Here is a 20,047-nt window from a genome sequence, read left to right as displayed (position 1 = left end):
TACATATATAACATATAAATATATTATGTAACTATATATAAAAATATTTCAGATACCACTACACTGTCAGTAAATAAAACAGGAAAGTCCATAGTTAGAATCTTATTACAAGGCTAGAATACTGGCCATACAAAGGATGTGTTGCTGTAGCTTTGAGGTCTATCTGGGAGTAAGCAACAACAAAATATCCTCCTATAAGTAACTTCAGTTTACTGAACAATTTGGGAGAAAGACCCTCAAGTTGTTAGAAAAGGATTCGAATAGATGGCTTTCTCTTCTCTGTTTCCAGTGTAATAAGAATACAGTATTTCATAAATTGAGCCCAAGTAGATACAAAATGTTTATATAATGATAGCATTTTATAGATGTATGGGGTCTTAATCTACATGCTATCAACATGACTTATCACTGATGATGTCAAGCTTGAACACACAGCTGGGAGGACATTTGCCAAATTTTTCCACTATAAGCTTACTTTTTTTTTTTTTTTTTACCTCCTTTCCATACTATTGTAGTACTTCTTATTCTTTGGAAGCAAGTCACAAAATTTAGTCCATATCCCTCCTCAAGGAATGAGGAGTTAAGGAGTTGAGCTTCATTATCTTGAAGGGAGAAGTATTTATATAAATTATTTAGAATTCTTCTATACAGGAGATTTCTCTCTTCTTCTCTATTCAGTCATTTCATTATATCAGTGTGGACTCATGGATATTTATTTGATACTATGAATTATACTCTAGTACTATTTCATTTATTTTGTTGCTGATCAAATTGTCCTAACTTTGACCACTGGGAGCTCTTTCAAGTTGACTTTCGAGTAACATGCCACCATCATTTGGTTTTTGAACACTTCTTTACTTTCTGGTATAACAACATATCCCAGGATCATTTTATCTATTATCTGCCCCAGACCTAGAATCAGTTATTTGTCCCAAGTACCCTGGTTCCTTTTATTGAAGAATGACATTAGAAACCAAGATATGGGCCCCTACTACCACACTGTCATTCTGTCTAAGCCTTCTCAGCACACAAAACTAAGAAATATGTGTATGTATTCTAACCTATCTATGCAATATCTAAAATTATTTCTCTTAGTATCCATTTGTCTTTATATTAAGCTAAACATGAGTTCATGTTGATATTTCTGACTCTAATCTAGTACCACATTGTTCATTGGAGCTAGTCCCACCTCCCTGGTTATCTGTATCCTCCCTTTCCACAGTGAGAAATCTGGCTTCCACCCCCCACCATTCATTTATTCATTGATAAACCCCAGTATATATATATATGTAAAGCAGACTCAGAACTGCTAACCCATAGCCTCATGAGAAATAATTTTACCAACTACAATACAGTTGTTTATGTCTCGTTCCCTTTGTTTTTAGTCTTTCAGTTCCCAGTCAATACACTGTTTTCCAAAGTTACTTAGGTCAATGTATTTTTTTTCTCCATCTCTCATGTCATTAAATATCCTGCCAAAGAATAGCTCCTAATGCCTGGATAGTGTTCCATAAAATCAGCATGCTCAAACTTACATTTCCTTAGGATGTTAATTTGAGTTGCTTTATTCATTATTCTAAGCAATTCATGCCTTGTCCAAACACATAGATAACCTTAGACAAGAAAATAGTCTATCCAGAATCACAGAATTTTAGAATGCAAAAAACTTTATAGGTATCACCTGGTCTCTTCTTACAATCAATGTTGGACTATTCTCTCTCTGACAGATATTTTCTGCAGGAACGTTGAACTCACTGTTTTCCCAGGAGTAGAGTCCTTCTTTGACTAACTGTAATATTTAATATTTTTTCAGTTCTAGTGTCCCCAGGTAAAATGCTGGGTTTTTGTTGTGGTTGTTAGTGCCAGCATTTAGGACATCAACTGTAATCTTTATTTTCAACCTTGCAAATATGTTTTAAAGAAATCAAGTCCTTGAAATTTCTGAAGATAAAACAAGAAAAACAACAACTGGCTTTTCATATGAGAACTTAAGTGAAGGTTCTGTTAATATATCACACTTTATTGGCATATTAAACTATATACTGTACATCTTTTTCTTGCCTAATTCCTGTAATTGAGAGAAAATGATATACAATTACATCAATTTAAACTACACAGAATGTTCTGATTATTACTATTGGCTTACAAGAGCTGTTATCTCAATATATCCAATCATCAGCAAATTCTTTTAGTTTGAATTATATTGATTTTTTCAGAGAATACAGAGAGGCAATGTGATACAGTAGAAAGAATATTAAACCAGGAGCCAACATCCCTGAGTATTTATTGCCATAGAGACATTAATTAATTTTGTGACCTTATGTAGGTCACTGAACTGATTTTGTTTCAATTTCTTCGTCAATAATATAAGGATATTAGAACATAAGTAGATATGGTCAAAGGATTCTTGCGTTTTATATCTTTCTTTAGTCAACCCAAATCTATTTGCAAGGAGAAAAAAGGATTATAGCAAATATATATACATGAAAACTAAAACTAATCATTGTTAAATGTATTAAGAGTCTTAAAAATCTTGGAATAAATGAGGTCACTCTGTGCAGTATGGTACAGGCTCTGAAATCAGCCTGCCCGCCCTCAAATTCCAGCTTTGTTGTTCACCAGCTATGCAATTGCTTTCAGTCACAGGCTTTCATCTTTAAAATGCAGATAATAATGATTACCTTGGCAGTATGGATTAAATAAAACAATGACTGTGAAAGGCCCAGTCCTGGCAAAAAGAGAGTACTCAATAAACAGTAGCCATTCTGGAATAGAATTATAAGGCTATTTCAATAGTGAGGAAATGACTGAAAAAGCAATATGGCTGAGTGTCATAGAGAAATGATTCAAAGCTAGTGCTAATCCTTACATGCAGGTTTAGGCTCCCATATTGTTCCTATCTAATACTTTGGGTAGAGTAATAGGTACAGGCAGAGCAACAAATAGAAAAAGATAAAAAGTCCACCAAATTGTTCAGATGCCTGATGTCAGGAGATAATAGAAGATCACAGACCTGTATATAGAATATCTGTGTGTGTTTACGATATTTATACATTCTTAAAATGTTTCTTTTTGTTCTTTTTTAATGGTTAGTGCTGGTTTTCTGGAAAGGTTTGTATTCTGTTAATTATGATAAAGAGAAACAAAGAACATGTTTCCTATCATGCCTGGCCCAAGTTGTGGTGATAGCAGCAGTAATGCAAGTAAGACAACCCCACCAGGAGGGTGAACCTTAAAAGGACAAAATGGGGGCTACTCATACAGACAAACCCTCCCCATCAAGATGTCCTCATTCCACAGTAACTTTCTACTAAAAAAAAAAAGTTTCTAGGGTTCTAGTTTTATTTACCAAGAAAGATTGTACTCATTTATTCTGATATCAGCAATTGAACAAATATTTATTAAATAGCTAGTAAGCCCTGGGAATACTAAGCAAAACAAAACATCATCTCTTCCTTCAACTCACCATAGAAAAGGGTAAGAAAACCACAAAAATGCAGACTTTCATAGCACGGCTGGGAAGAAAAGCCTAACCTGTCAATCTTTGTTTCTCACTGGACATTAGAGGACTTTAAGTATCTTTGACTCATTTCTAGGTGAATCCCATTGGGCCCACACTATCGCTTGTTTAGTTCTGAGTCTGGAGACTAGTTATGATCAGCAGGCTTTCAGCAGTTCCTGAAAAGCAGTGTTACCTTTGCAGGTAAGTCCTTGTGTGTAACCCACCTGCTCAGAACCCCAGTGCCTCTAAGAACTGTGGGCAATTCCTGCTCTGAAACCCAGCCCTGTGACAAGGTTCTTAATATCAGGAAAAAGGTTTTCTTGTGGCCAGGTACCCATTGGGCCTGAGAATACAAACTGTTTGCATCTTCCTGTAAGAGTACTCTTGTTGCTTCTTGCTGGACCTTCCATCATCTGAAGGTTCTGGTTCTGCTTCTCTGTGCTTCTTCTTGACCTCTTTCTTCTTCCTTCAAGGGCCTAATTAAATCCAACTTCCTCCATGAATACTTCCATGACTACCCTAACCCTCTTTGGTAATGCTCCATTTCCATATGGAACTCATGGTCAGTAGGAGACAATTTAATCTTTATTCATAAACCATCCGATGTTATCTGCCATTCATTGTATTTATGTGAGTTTGACTTGCCCAAATCACCTGCATGGATCTTGGGAGCTGGGACCATGATGCATGTTTACTCCATCCTCTGCAATTCTAGCCCAATGGAGTCTATTTTTGGAGCTTATTGAATGCTGGTTTAAAGTATTTCTGATTCTGAACTACATAAAACAAATAGAAGGACAGGTTTAAAGAAGATTGGCAGACAGCAACATTTACTTTTCAAAAGTTCACTGAGCCAAATTGAAAATGTGTTATGCTAAGAATATCTTCAGTTCCTAAATGCCTGTATTATAAGAAAATATTCATACTATATGATGTGTTGTCTAAGGCTCATCAAATTTTGGAAGAGTTTTAATAAATCCTCATCATTGAATGAAAATACTTTATTTCAGTACCTGCAAAAGACTACACATCTAAAAAAATACCTTCATGAAAGGTAAGTTTTCTGTTCTAGATTAAAGAAGTCTCACAACTAAACATATGCATGTTTCTGTACTGAGTACTGAATCAGATGAAAACAAAAAACAATTATTTTTATTATTTGTCTTTTTTGTTATTTGTCCTATAAAGAACATTTTGAGACAACTGACAAGCTTTGAATAAGGCTGTAAATTAAAGTATTGCAGCAATATTAATCTCCTGATTGTGACAATTAGACTGTGTTTATGGGAGAAAATGCCCTTGTTTTAGAAAATACAACAAAGTACTTACTCTTTCCTAAAAGAAAAGAGCTTTATTTAGGGAATACAATGAAATAGTTATTCTTTCCTAAAAGAAGGGCACTGGCTCACATGACTGCAGTCCAATGATCAAAATCAGGAAATTAATATTGATATACTATACTTATCTAACTATAGAGTGAATGAAAGAGAAAGAATGACTAAAGCAAATGTCTTAAAAATTTGTCAGTTGGGGAACATAGATAAAAGGCATACAGGAATTCTTTGTACTCTTCTTTTTTTTTTTTAAGATTTTATTTATTTATTTGACAGAGAGAGACGCAGCGACAGAGGGAACACAAGCAGGGGGAGTGGGAGAGGGAGAAGCAGGCTTCCCGCTGAGCAGGGAGCCTGATGCGGGGCTGGATCCCAGGACCCTGGGATCATGACCTGAGCCAAAGGCAGACGCTCAACGACTGAGCCACGCCCTCTTTGTACTATTCTTACAACTCTTTGTAAGTTAGAAACATTTCAAAATAAAACATTAGATTTATAGATCAAATCAGTAAAATATGTAAAGTATTATTTTTGCTGGATGTGCTGTTTTAGGCTGTTTGGGCTGCCATAATAAAATACCACAGATTTTATTTCTCTCAGTTCCAGAGTCCGGGAAATCCAAGATCAAGGCACCAGAGGATTCAGTATCTGGTGAGAGCCTGCTTTCTGGTTCACTGCCAGCTCACGGTGTCCTCACAGAGTGGAAGGGGTGAAGGAGCTCTTCGGTGCTTCTTCTAGAAGAGCACCAAAATGGGAGCTCCACTCTCATGACCTAATCACCCCTCAAATGCACCCCCTCCAAATACCATCACAGTGGGGATTAAGTTTTAACATAAGAATTTTGGACAGACACAGTCAGTCAATAGTATGTATTTTATGTAAAACATGTCTCCTACCTATAAATTCCTATTTTACGTCTTGAGGCCTGTGTTCCACTTTTTGACATGTGGCTTAAGAAAGACAAGAGTCAATCTGATTCTAAATAAACACTGTCCATATATTAGTTTTAATTGAAAATTTTGTCCCAGTACTACGTTGAATAAAAGTGGTGAGAGCGAACATCTTTGTTTTGTTCTGTTCCTGACCTTAGGGGAAAAGTTCTCAGTTTTTCACCACTGAGTATGATGTTAGCCACACAGACACACACACACACACACACACACACACACACACGCGCAGACACAGACACACAGACACACACACAGACACAGACACACAGACACACACACACACACACGCAGACACAGACACACAGACACACACACAGACACACAGACACACACACAGACACACACACAGACACAGACACACAGACACACACACAGACACACACACACACACGCGCGCGCGCGCAGACACAGACACACAGACACACACACAGACACACACACACACACGCAGACACAGACACACAGACACACACACACACACACGCGCGCGCGCGCGCAGACACAGACACACACACACACACACACATGCAGACAGACACACAGACACACACACAGACACACACACACACACGCGCGCGCGCAGACACAGACACACAGACACACACACAGACACAGACACACACACAGACACACACACAGACACACACACACACACGCAGTGACCTTTATTATGTTGATGTATTTTCTCTCTAAACCTACTTTGTTGAGTGTTTTTATCCTGACTGGATATTGTACTTTGCCAAATGCTTTTTCTGCATCTATTGAAATGATCATATGTTTTTTATCCCTTTTTTTGTTGATGTGATATATCACATTGATGGCTTTGAAAATACTGAACCACCCCTGCATCCCAGGAATAAATCCCACTTGATCGTGGTGAATGATTTTTTAATGTATTGTTGGATTCAGTTTGCTATGCAGTTTTGATTTGTATTTCCCTGATGATGAGTGATGTTGAGCATCTTTTCATGTGTCTATTGGCCATCTGGATGTCTTCTTTGGAAAAATGTCTATTCATGTCTTCTGCCCATTTTTTAATTGGATTATTTGTTTCTTAGGGTTGAGTTTTATAACTTCTTTACATATTTTGGGCACAACAACAAACATCAAAGCATTTCAATCTTCAGTACAGTTAATGCATCCATCCCTTCTTCTAGAAAGAGAGAAAGCACAAGGGACTCTGGTCAGTGGCGGGGGGAGGGAGCGAGGAATGTAGGAACAGGATATTCTGAAAATAAGAGCTGGCATTACGCAACCACCACTGCTGGTAGAATTTACAATGGATTGGGGTACCAACAGCATTAGCAGTCTGGTCCCTGAAAGAAACCACACATTAATGAGAACTGTCACAAGCCTCAACTTGTCTTGGATGAACCCTCTCCTGGAGTCTTCACCTCCCTTAATTTTGATCAATGGCTCACAAAACAAACAACGATTCACTTCCACTTGATAATGGTGACAGAGTTGCCCCGCAGAGAACGTCGGAGTATTAGTCATCAGCAATTCTGGTTTGAAAACCAATCAGTTGTGAGTTTCCAACAGTGACTAATGTACCACAAAATTAAGTTTGTAGGTCGCCGATCTCAGAACCAGATGTGAACCACAGTGAATCATGGGTACTAACAACCAGCTGTACCTTGGTGACACTGAGACTTTGTTGCTCCTCACCCTGCAAAAAGCTGATAGCCAATTATAACTGGAGTGATTTAAGTGAAGACTGACAGCTATTCTGATATAATTATCAACTGAATAAAAATATCCTAATTCCAATAGGCAGGTTTTGATGAAAGCACACACACAAAAACACTTTTTTAAAAGGAGGATTTCTATGCCAGCAAAAGACATTATTGTAGCAGCTTTTTATTCTGAGACATTTGCATTGTGACCACTTTATAAATACTTGCAGGATGAAGACAAATACTTCAAAGTATTCCACCAATGGTTCCCGGAAGATGAGGGGAAACAGCAAGAATGAAAATGTCTGGGCTTCCTTTTTCTTTTTTTTTAAGATTTTATTTATTTATTTGAGAGAGATAGAGAGCGCGAGTGAGAGAGAGAGAGAGATCACAAGCAGGGGGGAGGGGTAGAGGGAGAAGCAGACTCCCTCCTGAGCAGGGAACCCAAAGCAGGACTCAATCTTAGGACCTGGGGATCATGATCTGACCCGAAGGCAGATGCTTAACCGACTGAGCCACCTAGGCACCCAATGTCTGGGCTTTCTAACAGATCAAGTTGTAGGATATCTGGAGTTTTGTTACTATAAAAGACTTGCATTTCTAGTCTACTAGAGATGGGGGGGGGTCCATGCATCATGAGAGAAAAATGAAGACAGGCAGAGATTCTCACACTGCTGAAATGGGTCAAGTCACTGTACTTGGTTAAATGCTGCCTTCTTTCCTCTAGAATTCATTGTTTCCAGTTTAATTTTGTGCATTTATACTATTATATGCAAACTCAAGGGAGTTTTTTGAAATCATGACCTACACTTTAGAAACTTAATAAGTAAGACTTAGGCCTATGGCTCATGGGAGTACTCCATTCAACCAGCAGATTTAAGACTAAAGACGAATAACTGTCCTACCAATTCTTATTATACAGAAAAACTATACAGTCTTTCTAAGCCTTTATTGAAGGGCATTTTTCTTTCAAAAATTCATAAATCCAAGGATTACTTTTGGGCTCAATGTTGCTATTTCAGGTCTTAGCAACTGGAATAAAGCCCTATGAAAGAGAGGCACTATTAAGCAATTTAAGACCAGCTTATTTAATTCTTTTTTCCTTAAACCTCACTTACCTTTAAGAAATAAGGAGAAGATCCTAAGATAAAAACTTTCATGGTCAGTTGGGGCTGATATTGCATCACTGCAGTTATACAGCTCACAGTATTTTAGTGGACTTTCTAGTTGGAGGGAAAGCATGTAATTTGGAACCAAAATGATTTTTTAAAGTACTGAAAATAAATATTTCTAACATTTTTTTCAGAAAAAATAACTCATAAGTATTATACATTTTCTTGTAAAGCATCAATTGATCACAAAGTCAAAATACTTTCAATTATCATTTTATCATTTTAATGAAGTTCTTATCTGAAAAATTTTTCAGAAATACTGTAGAGTATGCTAGATTTGAAGGTCCTCACCAAAATAATTAATTCAATAAGAATGTACTTAATGCTTACTGTGTGTCACGTACTGTGCTAAGTCCTAAGGAAAAGTAAGATGGATGTTATTCCTGTTCTCAAGAACTGTGACATCTACAAAGAGCTTATCAAACTCAACACCCCAAAACACAAAAAATCCAGTCAAGAAATGGGCAAAAGACATGAAAAGACATTTCTCCAAAGAAGACATGCAAATGGCCAACAGACACATGAAAAAATGTTCAACATCACTCAGCATCAGGGAAATACAAATCAAGACCACAATGAGATACCACCTCACATCTATCAGAATTGCTAAAATGAACAAAAACACAGGAAACAACAGATGTTGGTGAGGATGCAGAGAAAGGGGAACCCTCTTAACACTGTTGGTGGGAATGAAAACTGGTGTAGCCACTCTGGAAAATAGTATGGAGTTTCCCCCAAAAGTTAGAACTACCCTGAGATCCAGCAAATGCACTACTAGGTATTTACCCAAAGGATACAAAAATACTGATTCGAAGGGATACATGCACCCCAATATTTATAGTGGCATTATCTACAATAGGCAAACTATGGAGAGAGCACACATGTCCATCAACTGATGAATGAATAAAGAAAAAGTGGTATACATATAATGGAATATTACTCAGCCATCAAAAAGAATGAAATCTTGACATTTGCAATGATGTGGATAGAACTAGAGGGTATTATGCTAAGTGAAATAAGTCAGAGAAAGACAAATACCATGTGATTTGACTCATATGTGGAATTTAAGAAACAAAACAGATGAACATAGGGGAAGGGAAGGAAAAATAAAATAAGATAAAAACAGAGAGGGAGGCAAACCATAAGAGACTCTTAACTATAGGGTACAAACAGGGTTACTGGAGGGGAGGTGGGTGAGGTGATAGGTTAATTGGTTGATGGGCATTAAGGAGGGCACTTGATGTAATGAGCACTGGGTGTTATATGCAACTGATGAATCACTAAATTCTACCCCTGAAACCAATAATACACTATATTTTGACTAAATTGAATTTAAATACAAAATAAAAAAGAACTGTGATATAGGCAGAAATATGTAGAGAACTTAATCACCATTCTTACTTTAGTACATTTCCTTTAAAAATTTTAAAGGCACGTACTGCATGGAGCACTGGGTGTTATACGAAAACAATGAATCATGGATCACTACATCAAAAACTGATGATGTATTGTATGGTGACTAACATAATATAATAAAATAAAATTAAAAAAAAGAAAAAATAAAGGTATTTTATTCTTTATTTTTTAAATTTTTTAAAAAAGATTTTATTTATTTATTTGAGAGACAGAGTGAGAGAGAGCACAAGCAGGGGGAGAAGCAGAGGAAGAGGGAGAAGCAGACTCCCCACTGAGCAGGGAGCCAGATGTGGGGCTCAATCCCAGGACTCCGAGATCATGACCTGAGCCAAAGGCAGATGCTTTAATCAACTGAGCCACCCAGGCGCGCCCCTAAAGGTATTCTAATTTAAAGCCTTATGAACTATTTATTCTACTAAAGAATGAGAATTACATACATAGTAAATTTTTGCCACAGAATTTAATTTAAGAGGCTTTAGTTCAATATCTGTGCAGCAAATAATTTGAAATTAGCTTTTTTAAAAACAAATATGCTCTGAACAAAACAAATCAATAAATAGCAAACCAGTAAATATTTAATTTTTTCATAAGGAATATATTCATCTCTAAACATATAGACATCTCTCCAATCTTCTCTCTCATCTTCTGACAATATTCCCTGTTCCTACTTTTCTTCCTCTTCTAATCACAGCTTGACCCAGTACAGGTCTGGCTTCTAGTCCAACATTCCAGAAAACCATTCTTGCTGAGGTCAACAGCAAAATCCCATAGACACTCTGCATTTTGATCTTATTTGTTATATGTCTAGCATTTGACTGTTGATGCTGTGGTATCTCTTGGATATTCTCTCTTCTCCTGCCCTCTATAACACACACTTTTCCTATTTTTCATTCTTTCTGTCCTCTCTTTCTCTGTCTTCTTTATAGATCCTTCTGCCTGTTCCCAGATAAAAGAGCTCTACAGCTTTTATCACAGATCTTTTATCCTCACTCAACATTCACTCACATTCCTTCAAAAACTATATACATGTAGATAACAACATCTAGGTGAGAGTAAAAATATAAACTGAAATACAAATTTTAGTAATATTTCTGTATTGGTCTCATTCCCTCACTGTGCAGCTTCAGATCCTATAAAGAACTCCTTATTAAGTATCTCTCTCCCTCTCTCTCTCTTTCTCTAATTGAGGTATAGATGACACACAATGTTACATTGGTTTCAGGTGTACAACATAGTGATTCAGCAAGTGCATAACATTATTCTATGCTCACCACAAGTGTAGCTACCATCTGTTACCATACAATACTATTACAATACCATTGACTATATAAGATATCTCAATTAGTTTATCAAGCTCAACATGCAGGTCTGGGCTTATTATGCCCACATGCAAGACTTACTCCCCCACCACACTGTCCTCTCTCAGTGAATAGTATCACCATCTGTTCAGTTGCTCAAACCTAAATACTCAAAGCTACCCTTGAATTTTCCTTCTGCTTCACTCCCATAACCAATCACCATGTTTTCCTCCCATCTAACACCTGCTGATTACACTTAGGTTCTAGTTCCTTTACAAAACCATCCCTGGAGCTCTCTAAGCCCCACTTCACAGCACCCACACCCAAGGCTGGCATTGCCTGCCCTCTCAAACCCTGTATTTCTCATCAGACAGAAAATTATGCTGTCAAGAGTCCTTATTTTCTTTCAGAGTTGTGTTCTCAGCGCCACGGAGAGCACCTGGTGTTGCGTAACAGTAATCACAATACCAGTTAAAACAAAATAATAACTAATACACAGTAGTAAGTAGGAAAGCCAGGATTGAAAGCCAGGCAGCTGGCTCCAGAGTATGTGCTTTTAACCACTATTTCACATTGCATTCAGCACTTAATAAGTATTGATTTAAGTAAGTTAATAAAAACAGACTTGCTCTTAATTCAGCAAAATTAAGTCTGGAGGGGCATGGGATTGTGTTAATGCCCAGGTATAAATAGATGCCTGAGAGTTAAATGAAAATCCCCAAGAAATATGACAATAATGTGACAAGACAGTAATGCAACATCAATCACCTTTTTATCCAGAAGTAGAAAACTTACATCTAACAAGAAAACCAGCTGAAGTATATCCTTTGATCTCTCTGCTTAGAAGAAGCCAGACTTAAATGGAGCCTGTTAACTTTGTGCAGTTTTTAAAATTAAGGTGACTGATCCAATAGGTATAGTTACCTGAGTTGGGCTAGAAATGTTCTGCTTTTCCTCAGTTACAGCGGAAGCTTTTTTTTTTTTTTAAGATTTTATTTATTTGACAGAGAGACAGCGAGAGAGGGAACACAAGCAGGGGGAGTGGGAGAGGGAGAAGCAGGCCTCCCGCTGAGGGGAGAGTCCCATGTGGGGCTCGATCCCAGGACCCTGGGATCATGACCTGAGCCGAAGGCAGATGCTTAACGACTGAGCCACCCAGGCGCCCCATAGGAAGCTTTTAATTAAAGATAGACAACTGCTTCACAAAACATGTTGAGATGGAAGGAAAGCTGAAGGCTAGAAGACAAAATTCATCCAGAGAACAGATACAGGCTAATTTATTATTTGGGAAGTGAGGCAAAAAGTTTTGCATACTATAGTTGCCCCAGAACCTCTCATGAATTATTGTCTGATGTAAAAATTTTCCTCATAATTATGATGGAATTATACAGAGCACATTAAATTAAAATTAATACCCTCTCATCATAAAGCCAAAAAAGACTAATACTTTTCTAGTTAAACATGTAGAGTCATAGAATCCTTAAGCTTGATGAAAATTTAGAAGTGATTTACTTTCTTTCTCATTGAATGTGAAAATCCTTCTGCTGCATCCTTGATAGATGAGGTAGCCTTTGCTAGAATACTTCTACTGACAGGAAATCCAGCATTGCATCAGGCAAGTTCACTCAGCATTGAGAGGCTCACATGATTAGGGAATTCTTTCAGACATGAATCTAAATCTCCTTCCATGGGACTTACATTCATTAGCCCATATCTTAGTCTGCTTGGGCTGCTGTAACAGAATAACACACACTGGCTGGCTTATAAACAACAGAAATGTATTTTTCACAGGTCTGGAGGCTGGGAAGTTTAAGATCAAGGCAGCAGCATGGTTGCATTTGGTGAGGGTCCTCTTCCTGGTTCATAGCCTACACTCTCTCACTGTGTCTTTACATGATGGAGAGGGCTAGGGATCTCTCTGGAACCTTTATTATAGAGACACTAATCCCATTCATGAGGAATCTACCCTCATGACCCAAGCACCTTCCAAAGGCCTCACCTTCTAGTACCATCATTTGGGCATTAAGATTTCAAAATATGAATTCTGGAAGGACACAAACATTCAGACTTACAGCAGTCCATACTCTGCCCTCTGGAGCAAAGCAAACAGAATTACTCTCTCTTCAATATTTTAATCTTACAATAGAAAATAGCATTGCACAGCTGAAAAGGATCACACAGAATAACAAACACATCCCTTTTGAAGAATAAAGAAAGGAAACTCGCATTCATACAGGTCATCCATATGGTTGCAAACTGGAGAGCTGCTGCTAAACCCCTTTTGACTGAACTTTCTCCTGATTCTTAGGTCTTTCTTATTACTTTATTATATTTGATTGTTATTTGATGATTATCATGTTACTTTCCCAGGCCATGTATATTAAGATAATAATCATTTCTTGATTAGCCCTTGTCTGGCGAAAGCTAAACAATTTTGTTAGACTTTGCTAATGACCATGATCTTCAAAACAGGACAAACAGCAGCAACCCCAGTTAAAGATTAAGATAATCATAATCAAGAGATGTCCACCCAAACCATTATAGCACTAGATAAAGTAGCCTTTAAAATATAAAGATACTAATTACCCCAAAAATAAAAAATAAAAGATAATCCTCCCGAGGCATCAGAATGGAATGGAAGTGGACCGCTGTTCACCGAAGCACACAGCAACACATTACTAACATTCCGTTTTTCCAAGTTCTCCTAGAGCATCTAAGTAATCACAGACCACAGTGTTGGCCAAATGTTTTGCCACTATAACACCTGTATTACCATTTTTCTAGCTTCTATTATCAGGTTTTCTTTTTTCTTTTTTTTTTTTTTTTTGCCATTTGCTGTCCAGCCCTTAAGATAAAAATTCCAGCATTCTGTTATAGCAACACTTTGCTCCTAGGATCAATTTCCATATACAGCAGGATTGCAGTTTCAAACAATCCCCACATCTCAGGGGCTTAACATTTGCAAAGGATTATTTCTCACTCACACTGTATGACCACTGTGTTGTTAAGAATGCTTGGTTTATGCTTGGTTCTCTAAAGGACGCGGGCTCAGGGGCGCCTGGGTGGCTCAGTTGGTTAAGCCACTGCCTTCGGCTCAGGTCATGATCCTGGAGTCCCTGGATCGAGTCCCGCATCGGACTCCCTGCTCAGCGGGGAGTCTGCTTCTCCCTCTGACCCTCCCCCTTCTCATGCTCTCTATCTCATTCTCTCTCTCAAATAAATAAATAAAATCTTTAAAAAAAAATAAAATAAAATAAAGGACGCGGGCTCCAGCTAGTTGTAAACAACAGTTGCTCCTGAGAAAAGAGCTCCCTTCAGTGCACCTCTTCGGCAGTTAAATGCTACCTAGGGGTGCCTGGGTGGCTCAGTTAGTTAAGCATCTGACTCTTCACCTCAGGGTCATGAGTTCAAGCCTTGCATTGGGCTCCTAAATAAGAAAGAAAGAAAGAAGAAGAAGGAGAAGAAGGAGGAGGAGGAGGAAGAGGAGGAGGAGGAGGAGGAGGAGGAGGAGAAGAAGAAGGAGGAGGAGGAGGAGTAGGAGGAGGAAAGCTTCTACCTAGATGTGACAAATGCCACAAATGCCACTTTCACTCATATATTAATTGGCCAAAGCAAGTCATGTGGTCAGAGGGGGCTGAAAAATGAAATCCTCTCCTGTGTCTGGAAGGCAAAGAACTGGAGAATTTGTGAAGCCCTAATGAACACCAGATTTCCCAATCCCTCCTTCTGACAATTCCTCTACTAATCACAGAAGAGTGTCTCCCTTATTTTTTTTTTAAAAGCAAAGCCTTTGGGAAATATTATCTCAAGATGCTTCCCATCAAAAGCACACAAACTGTGTCACTAGAGAATAAATAAAATGGGGAAATAGAAACTAATATAAACATCATATTACTTGATATTAATATTTAAAAATTTTTTTATTGAGTATAGTTCATACACAATGTTACATTGGTTTCAGGTGCATATTACTCGTTTTTTATTTCTTTGTTTATGTATATATTTGCTTCAGATACAAGTGAGGGGAAATGTTTTTCATAGCCCCTCTGGAAAACAGAAACAGTATATGGAATTAACCTAGGATTTAAATTCTTAGATCTTTGTTCTTTTTAATTATCAAAAGGGCTGGGAAAGTGATTTTGGAAGGGAAGTTCTATAAATATTCTTCCCTCTCCCATTTAGTATTTTCATTTTTTTAAAGATTTTGTTTATTTATTTATTTGAGAGAAAAGAGACAGAGATAGCGACAGAGAGCAGGAGCAGGGAGGAGAGGGAGAAGCAGGCTTTCCGCTAAGCAGGGAGCCTGACCCCAGGACTCTGGGATCATGACCTGAGCCGAAGGCAGCTGCTTAACTGACTGAGCCACCCAGGTGCCCCCATTTAGTATTTTCATATACAAAGACAATTTAGTCTCACCCCCAGCATAAAAAGCCCATGTGTTACAGCAGCTTCATCTTTGCACAATTACAGAAAGAAATAGGAACCATTTTCTTCAATGTAGAGACATCTATCACCAGGAATCAAGGAAGAACTAAGCTACACAATTGCAAAGGAAATCGTTTCTGACAGACATTTGTGAGTTAAAGCAGCTGCATGTAGGTAAAATGTGAGTTTACTAGAACAAAATTGCATGTTGTACTGTTGAAACTGCTGCACATAATCACACTGTCCAGCCCTTAAGATAAAAGGGCTACAACTTAAGAAAGCTTTCCTTTGCAAAATTTCTTCTCCAGCAGAGGTTTTTCACACTAATCTCTCTTTCCTTAACTGGGGCAAAACCAAAAGAAAACACCTCTTTTTTGAGTGGGTAACACAAGAATGTGTAAATACTATCTTTTGTTTCATTTGAAACCTTGCCAATGATTTCTGTATGTTATCTCCTAGAGCTAAGAAAACAAATGCCCTTCATACTTGCTAAATCTCTTTTATCCAAAAAGTATGAACAAAACAGAAGATTGCGTTGCTTCCCACATAATTTCCATATTCAACTTTTTGCATCAGATTTTCCTTTTTTAAAAACCATGAAAACTGTTGACAAGATAATCTAACTGTATAGAAATGGATAAAATAGGAAAAATATTTTTAGAGTAGCATTTGAATTTTCCTCTAGTTATTTTATGTTCTCCATGATTTGAAATACTACTTTTGAAATATACAATGAAAAGCCATCTCCCAAATATATTATTAATAATCGATAATTTTACAAAATTATCTACAAGACTACAAGAGTAAGTGTGAATTTATTGAATTGAATTGCTCTACATTCAAGAGTATTATCTATTTGACAGTGACTAATTAAATTATTTTTATAATATTTAAAATATGCTTTAGGTTATTGATTGGAGCTATGTTATCATGTAGATCAAAAATAAACCCATTTGTATAAAAGGGATGGTAACATATAGACCTGAGTAATAATGTTCAAGGAAAACATACTAAGATGCGTAAGGAAAAATCCAGTATGGATCCCCTTCCTCTGAAATAGCAATTGCAATTAAGAGTAGCTAATGACAAAAATCAGAGGGGCCTTCAGATTACTATATTCATGGCTCATTTTCACAAATAGTATACATGTGACCTGAGTAACTGGCCACATTGAACAATAATCAGCAGGCTGCCTTTGAAGATGCATTAAATAATATAAAATTTGTGTAATCATAGTAAATTAATATTGTTTTAAGATAGTCCATAAATGCTTTTAATATTAGCATCTACCTTTTTTTAAATTATGATTCCTAAAACCTCTGTAAAGAATATTTGGGTGGAATGACTCCCCAGAATCTTGTATTCTTAATATAGCACCATTACCTAAAAAGGGATTAAGGATACTCATTTGGAAATTTGCACACTGATGTATCCTTTGTTCTCCTAGAAGTAGTCTAGTATAATGATTAAACACTGGGTCTCTAGAGTCAGAGACCTATGCTCACAATAATAGTGCCTTCCTTATAGGGTTGTCAGGATTAAATGAGTAAATAAATAGAATGTTAAATACTTAGCATAGCCTGGAGCAAAACATCTTCAATAAATATTTTCTATAATTATTATATTGTATATTATTCAGACAAACTACATGGGGAGCTGACATGCAGGAAAAAAAAATATGAAGGTTAAATGCACCATAAAAATAGGCCACACTTGACTCATAGAGACAAGATAAAAATAAACATCCACAAAATCATATTCATTTTTACAACACTATTTGAAATCTACTTTTGTTTATCTTCTAAGAATTGAGTTCAAAATGCTATATATCTCTACCAACATTTAATTACAGTGTTAAAGCACAAAGATAGCTTAGAGTGTATATTTTGCCCCCTGATTTTTGTAGCTTGTACAGGAAAAAAGAAACCAACCTCCAGAATTAAATCCAAGAACACACAAAATTTTTTTTTTTTCTATCATTTCAAAAGGCAGGGGAGCAGGATGGGATGTACCCAGCACAAGCTATCATCAACCCAGCACCTCTGGGTGTTAGTGCACGCACATTTTCAGATATCTGGTTGACTCTGCAGTTGGGCAATGTCACACAGCCAGGCAGAAGTGCCCTTCTTGCTGGCCTTTTATTCCTATCTTTTCTGTCTACACTTGTTCAAATACACAAAAATATTGATGACTCGATCAACAAAGTTCTTTATAAGGCATGGATTATTTTTTAATTGCAATGATTGCGCTGGAGAGCTAAGGGAAATTACATAAAGAAGAAATGCCAATGAGCCAGATGCAATTTGTAAAGAGGTTTCCTCTCTGTATAACTTCTTCAAAGCAAAATTATATCCTGTCAAATATACTGGAAATTTAGAATTTATTGGAGACATTTTTATAGCAGATTTCATTGATGAAAATTATAGCTTGTTTTTGCTGAATCAAAAACCTTCTTACCTCTGGTAAAATATGTATTACTATATTAGCAAATATATCTCTTGTAAATGTGTATATGCAACAATGTGTAAGCAGAAAGTAATTCATAAAATAATTAGGATAATGATTTTAATCATCTTAATGGAACACAGTATCCACTGGAAATGCCTCTCTACATAGAATTCTATGTATCTTAAAAAAAACAAAACTACATCCAACTCAAGTCCTTTGTGAATGATGCAAGGCAAAAATCAATAAATGAAACAATCTCTTACCAGAATAAAATGATCCTAACATTTCCTTTCTTCCAGAAAGCTCTTGCGGATTTTCCCCAATCAGGATAAGGTTTGTCCTGAAGCATCATATCAGTGACCTGAAGCAACAAAAGGAACTTATTTAGACTTTCAGAAATCTTACATTTAGGTTTAAATATTTATATAATTTGCACTTTATCGAGAATAAAATATGTACATATTAATGCTAGAATATATGCAGAGATAAAATTAAGAAGAATATACTTCTTTCAATTAAAAATTTTAGTAGTTAATTTGACTTTACATAATGAATGAGCTTATTTAAGGTCGTCCAACATGTCAACTACTGAGATTTTTTTTTTTTTTAAACATCAATCAAGATTACCTTATATAAGAAGGCCTCTTTAAGGTACCATTAACCTCTGCATAGAAATAAAACATATATAATAAATAAAATACCATGGTTATTGGCATTTATTGTCTAAATCAGAAACTCCAAAATCCAAATATTTCTTTCTCTGTCTAGATTTTTACCTAAATCACTAGTCAAAATATTACCTTCCCTTCTCTCCATTTTTTCTTTCTATGATGTGTGAGGTATGGGACTTGACCCAGTTTTATAGAATATTTATTTTAATAGCCTAGCATTCTCCCACTTCCATGCCATTTGCAGTTCTATGTCTTCTTCCAAAAATATTCTACCTCTCTTTCTCACATGCACAGATTCTGCCCGCCTTCTGAGGTCTAGGCAAAGTCACATCACCATCACATACTGTGACGTCTTTGCTGTCCCCTCCAACCGTAGCTCTGGATCCATCCTTCTTAGGTGGCTCACTGCTTTCCACTTTCTATTTTACCTACTGGGTACATCTGTTCTCTCTCCACAAGGCTTTAAAATCCTTGAAGGTGAAGATTTGTCTCTATATCCCTTTCAGTGCCTAAGGTTCTTTTATATAAAAGACTTCAAAATATTTGCTTGAAGAAGAAATGACAAAATGATTTTATATAAATCATATAAATGATTGTTTTTAAAAATGCATAAACAAAATAAATTGCTCATTGGCCACATCCCATATTAATGGTTTCAGAAAATGTCCAAAGTATCATAAATAGGTAACCTATTATAAAAGCATTTTTAACAGTCTGATGGGATGGGGAATGAATTTCCTTCTTTCTTCTAATAAAGGAAAATGTATTTGTATATGTGTATACACACTCACACACACACTTTTTCCTTTTTCCAGAAAATCTACCTTCTCTTCAAGAGAAGAAAATATTATTTCATTAATTGGTTTTGCATTTAATAATGTTCACATTCAAACAAACAAGGCCAATTCAAAATTAAGAAAATTTATACAGAATGAGATATACTGAATTGACTAAGGAAGAATTTTCATCATCCATTAAAATATACTTCTCTCTTGCTCTTAAGGTGTTAATATTGCACTTAAGTATAACTTCCAACAATGGCCTGATTTGGAATGGGTGAGATTTAATCATTTATGATGAAAGATTTTTATTCAGTGGGGAGTCTTTCTGGATCAATGACCCCTTCAATTGTACTGGACTTTCTGTGGGAGGCAC

General features: G+C 36.6%; 1 protein-coding gene across 7 annotated transcripts in view; it reads right to left on the bottom strand.

Moving 5' to 3' along the window:
- TMEM117 (transmembrane protein 117) overlaps positions 1 to 20,047 on the bottom strand; it is a 494,145-nt gene that overhangs the window by 145,664 nt on the left and 328,434 nt on the right. For all 7 annotated transcript variants that reach the window (XM_078075906.1, XM_078075905.1, XM_078075912.1 and 4 more), the window contains one exon: positions 18,485 to 18,582. In XM_078075906.1, coding sequence (XP_077932032.1) covers positions 18,485 to 18,582 — 98 coding nt within the window. The remainder of the gene's footprint in view (positions 1 to 18,484; positions 18,583 to 20,047) is intronic.

This window comes from Halichoerus grypus, chromosome 6 (genome assembly GCF_964656455.1).
Source record: "Halichoerus grypus chromosome 6, mHalGry1.hap1.1, whole genome shotgun sequence".
Lineage (NCBI taxonomy): Eukaryota > Metazoa > Chordata > Mammalia > Carnivora > Phocidae > Halichoerus > Halichoerus grypus.
Note: the sequence above shows the minus strand (reverse complement) of the source record. Positions and strands in the feature narration are given on the sequence as shown.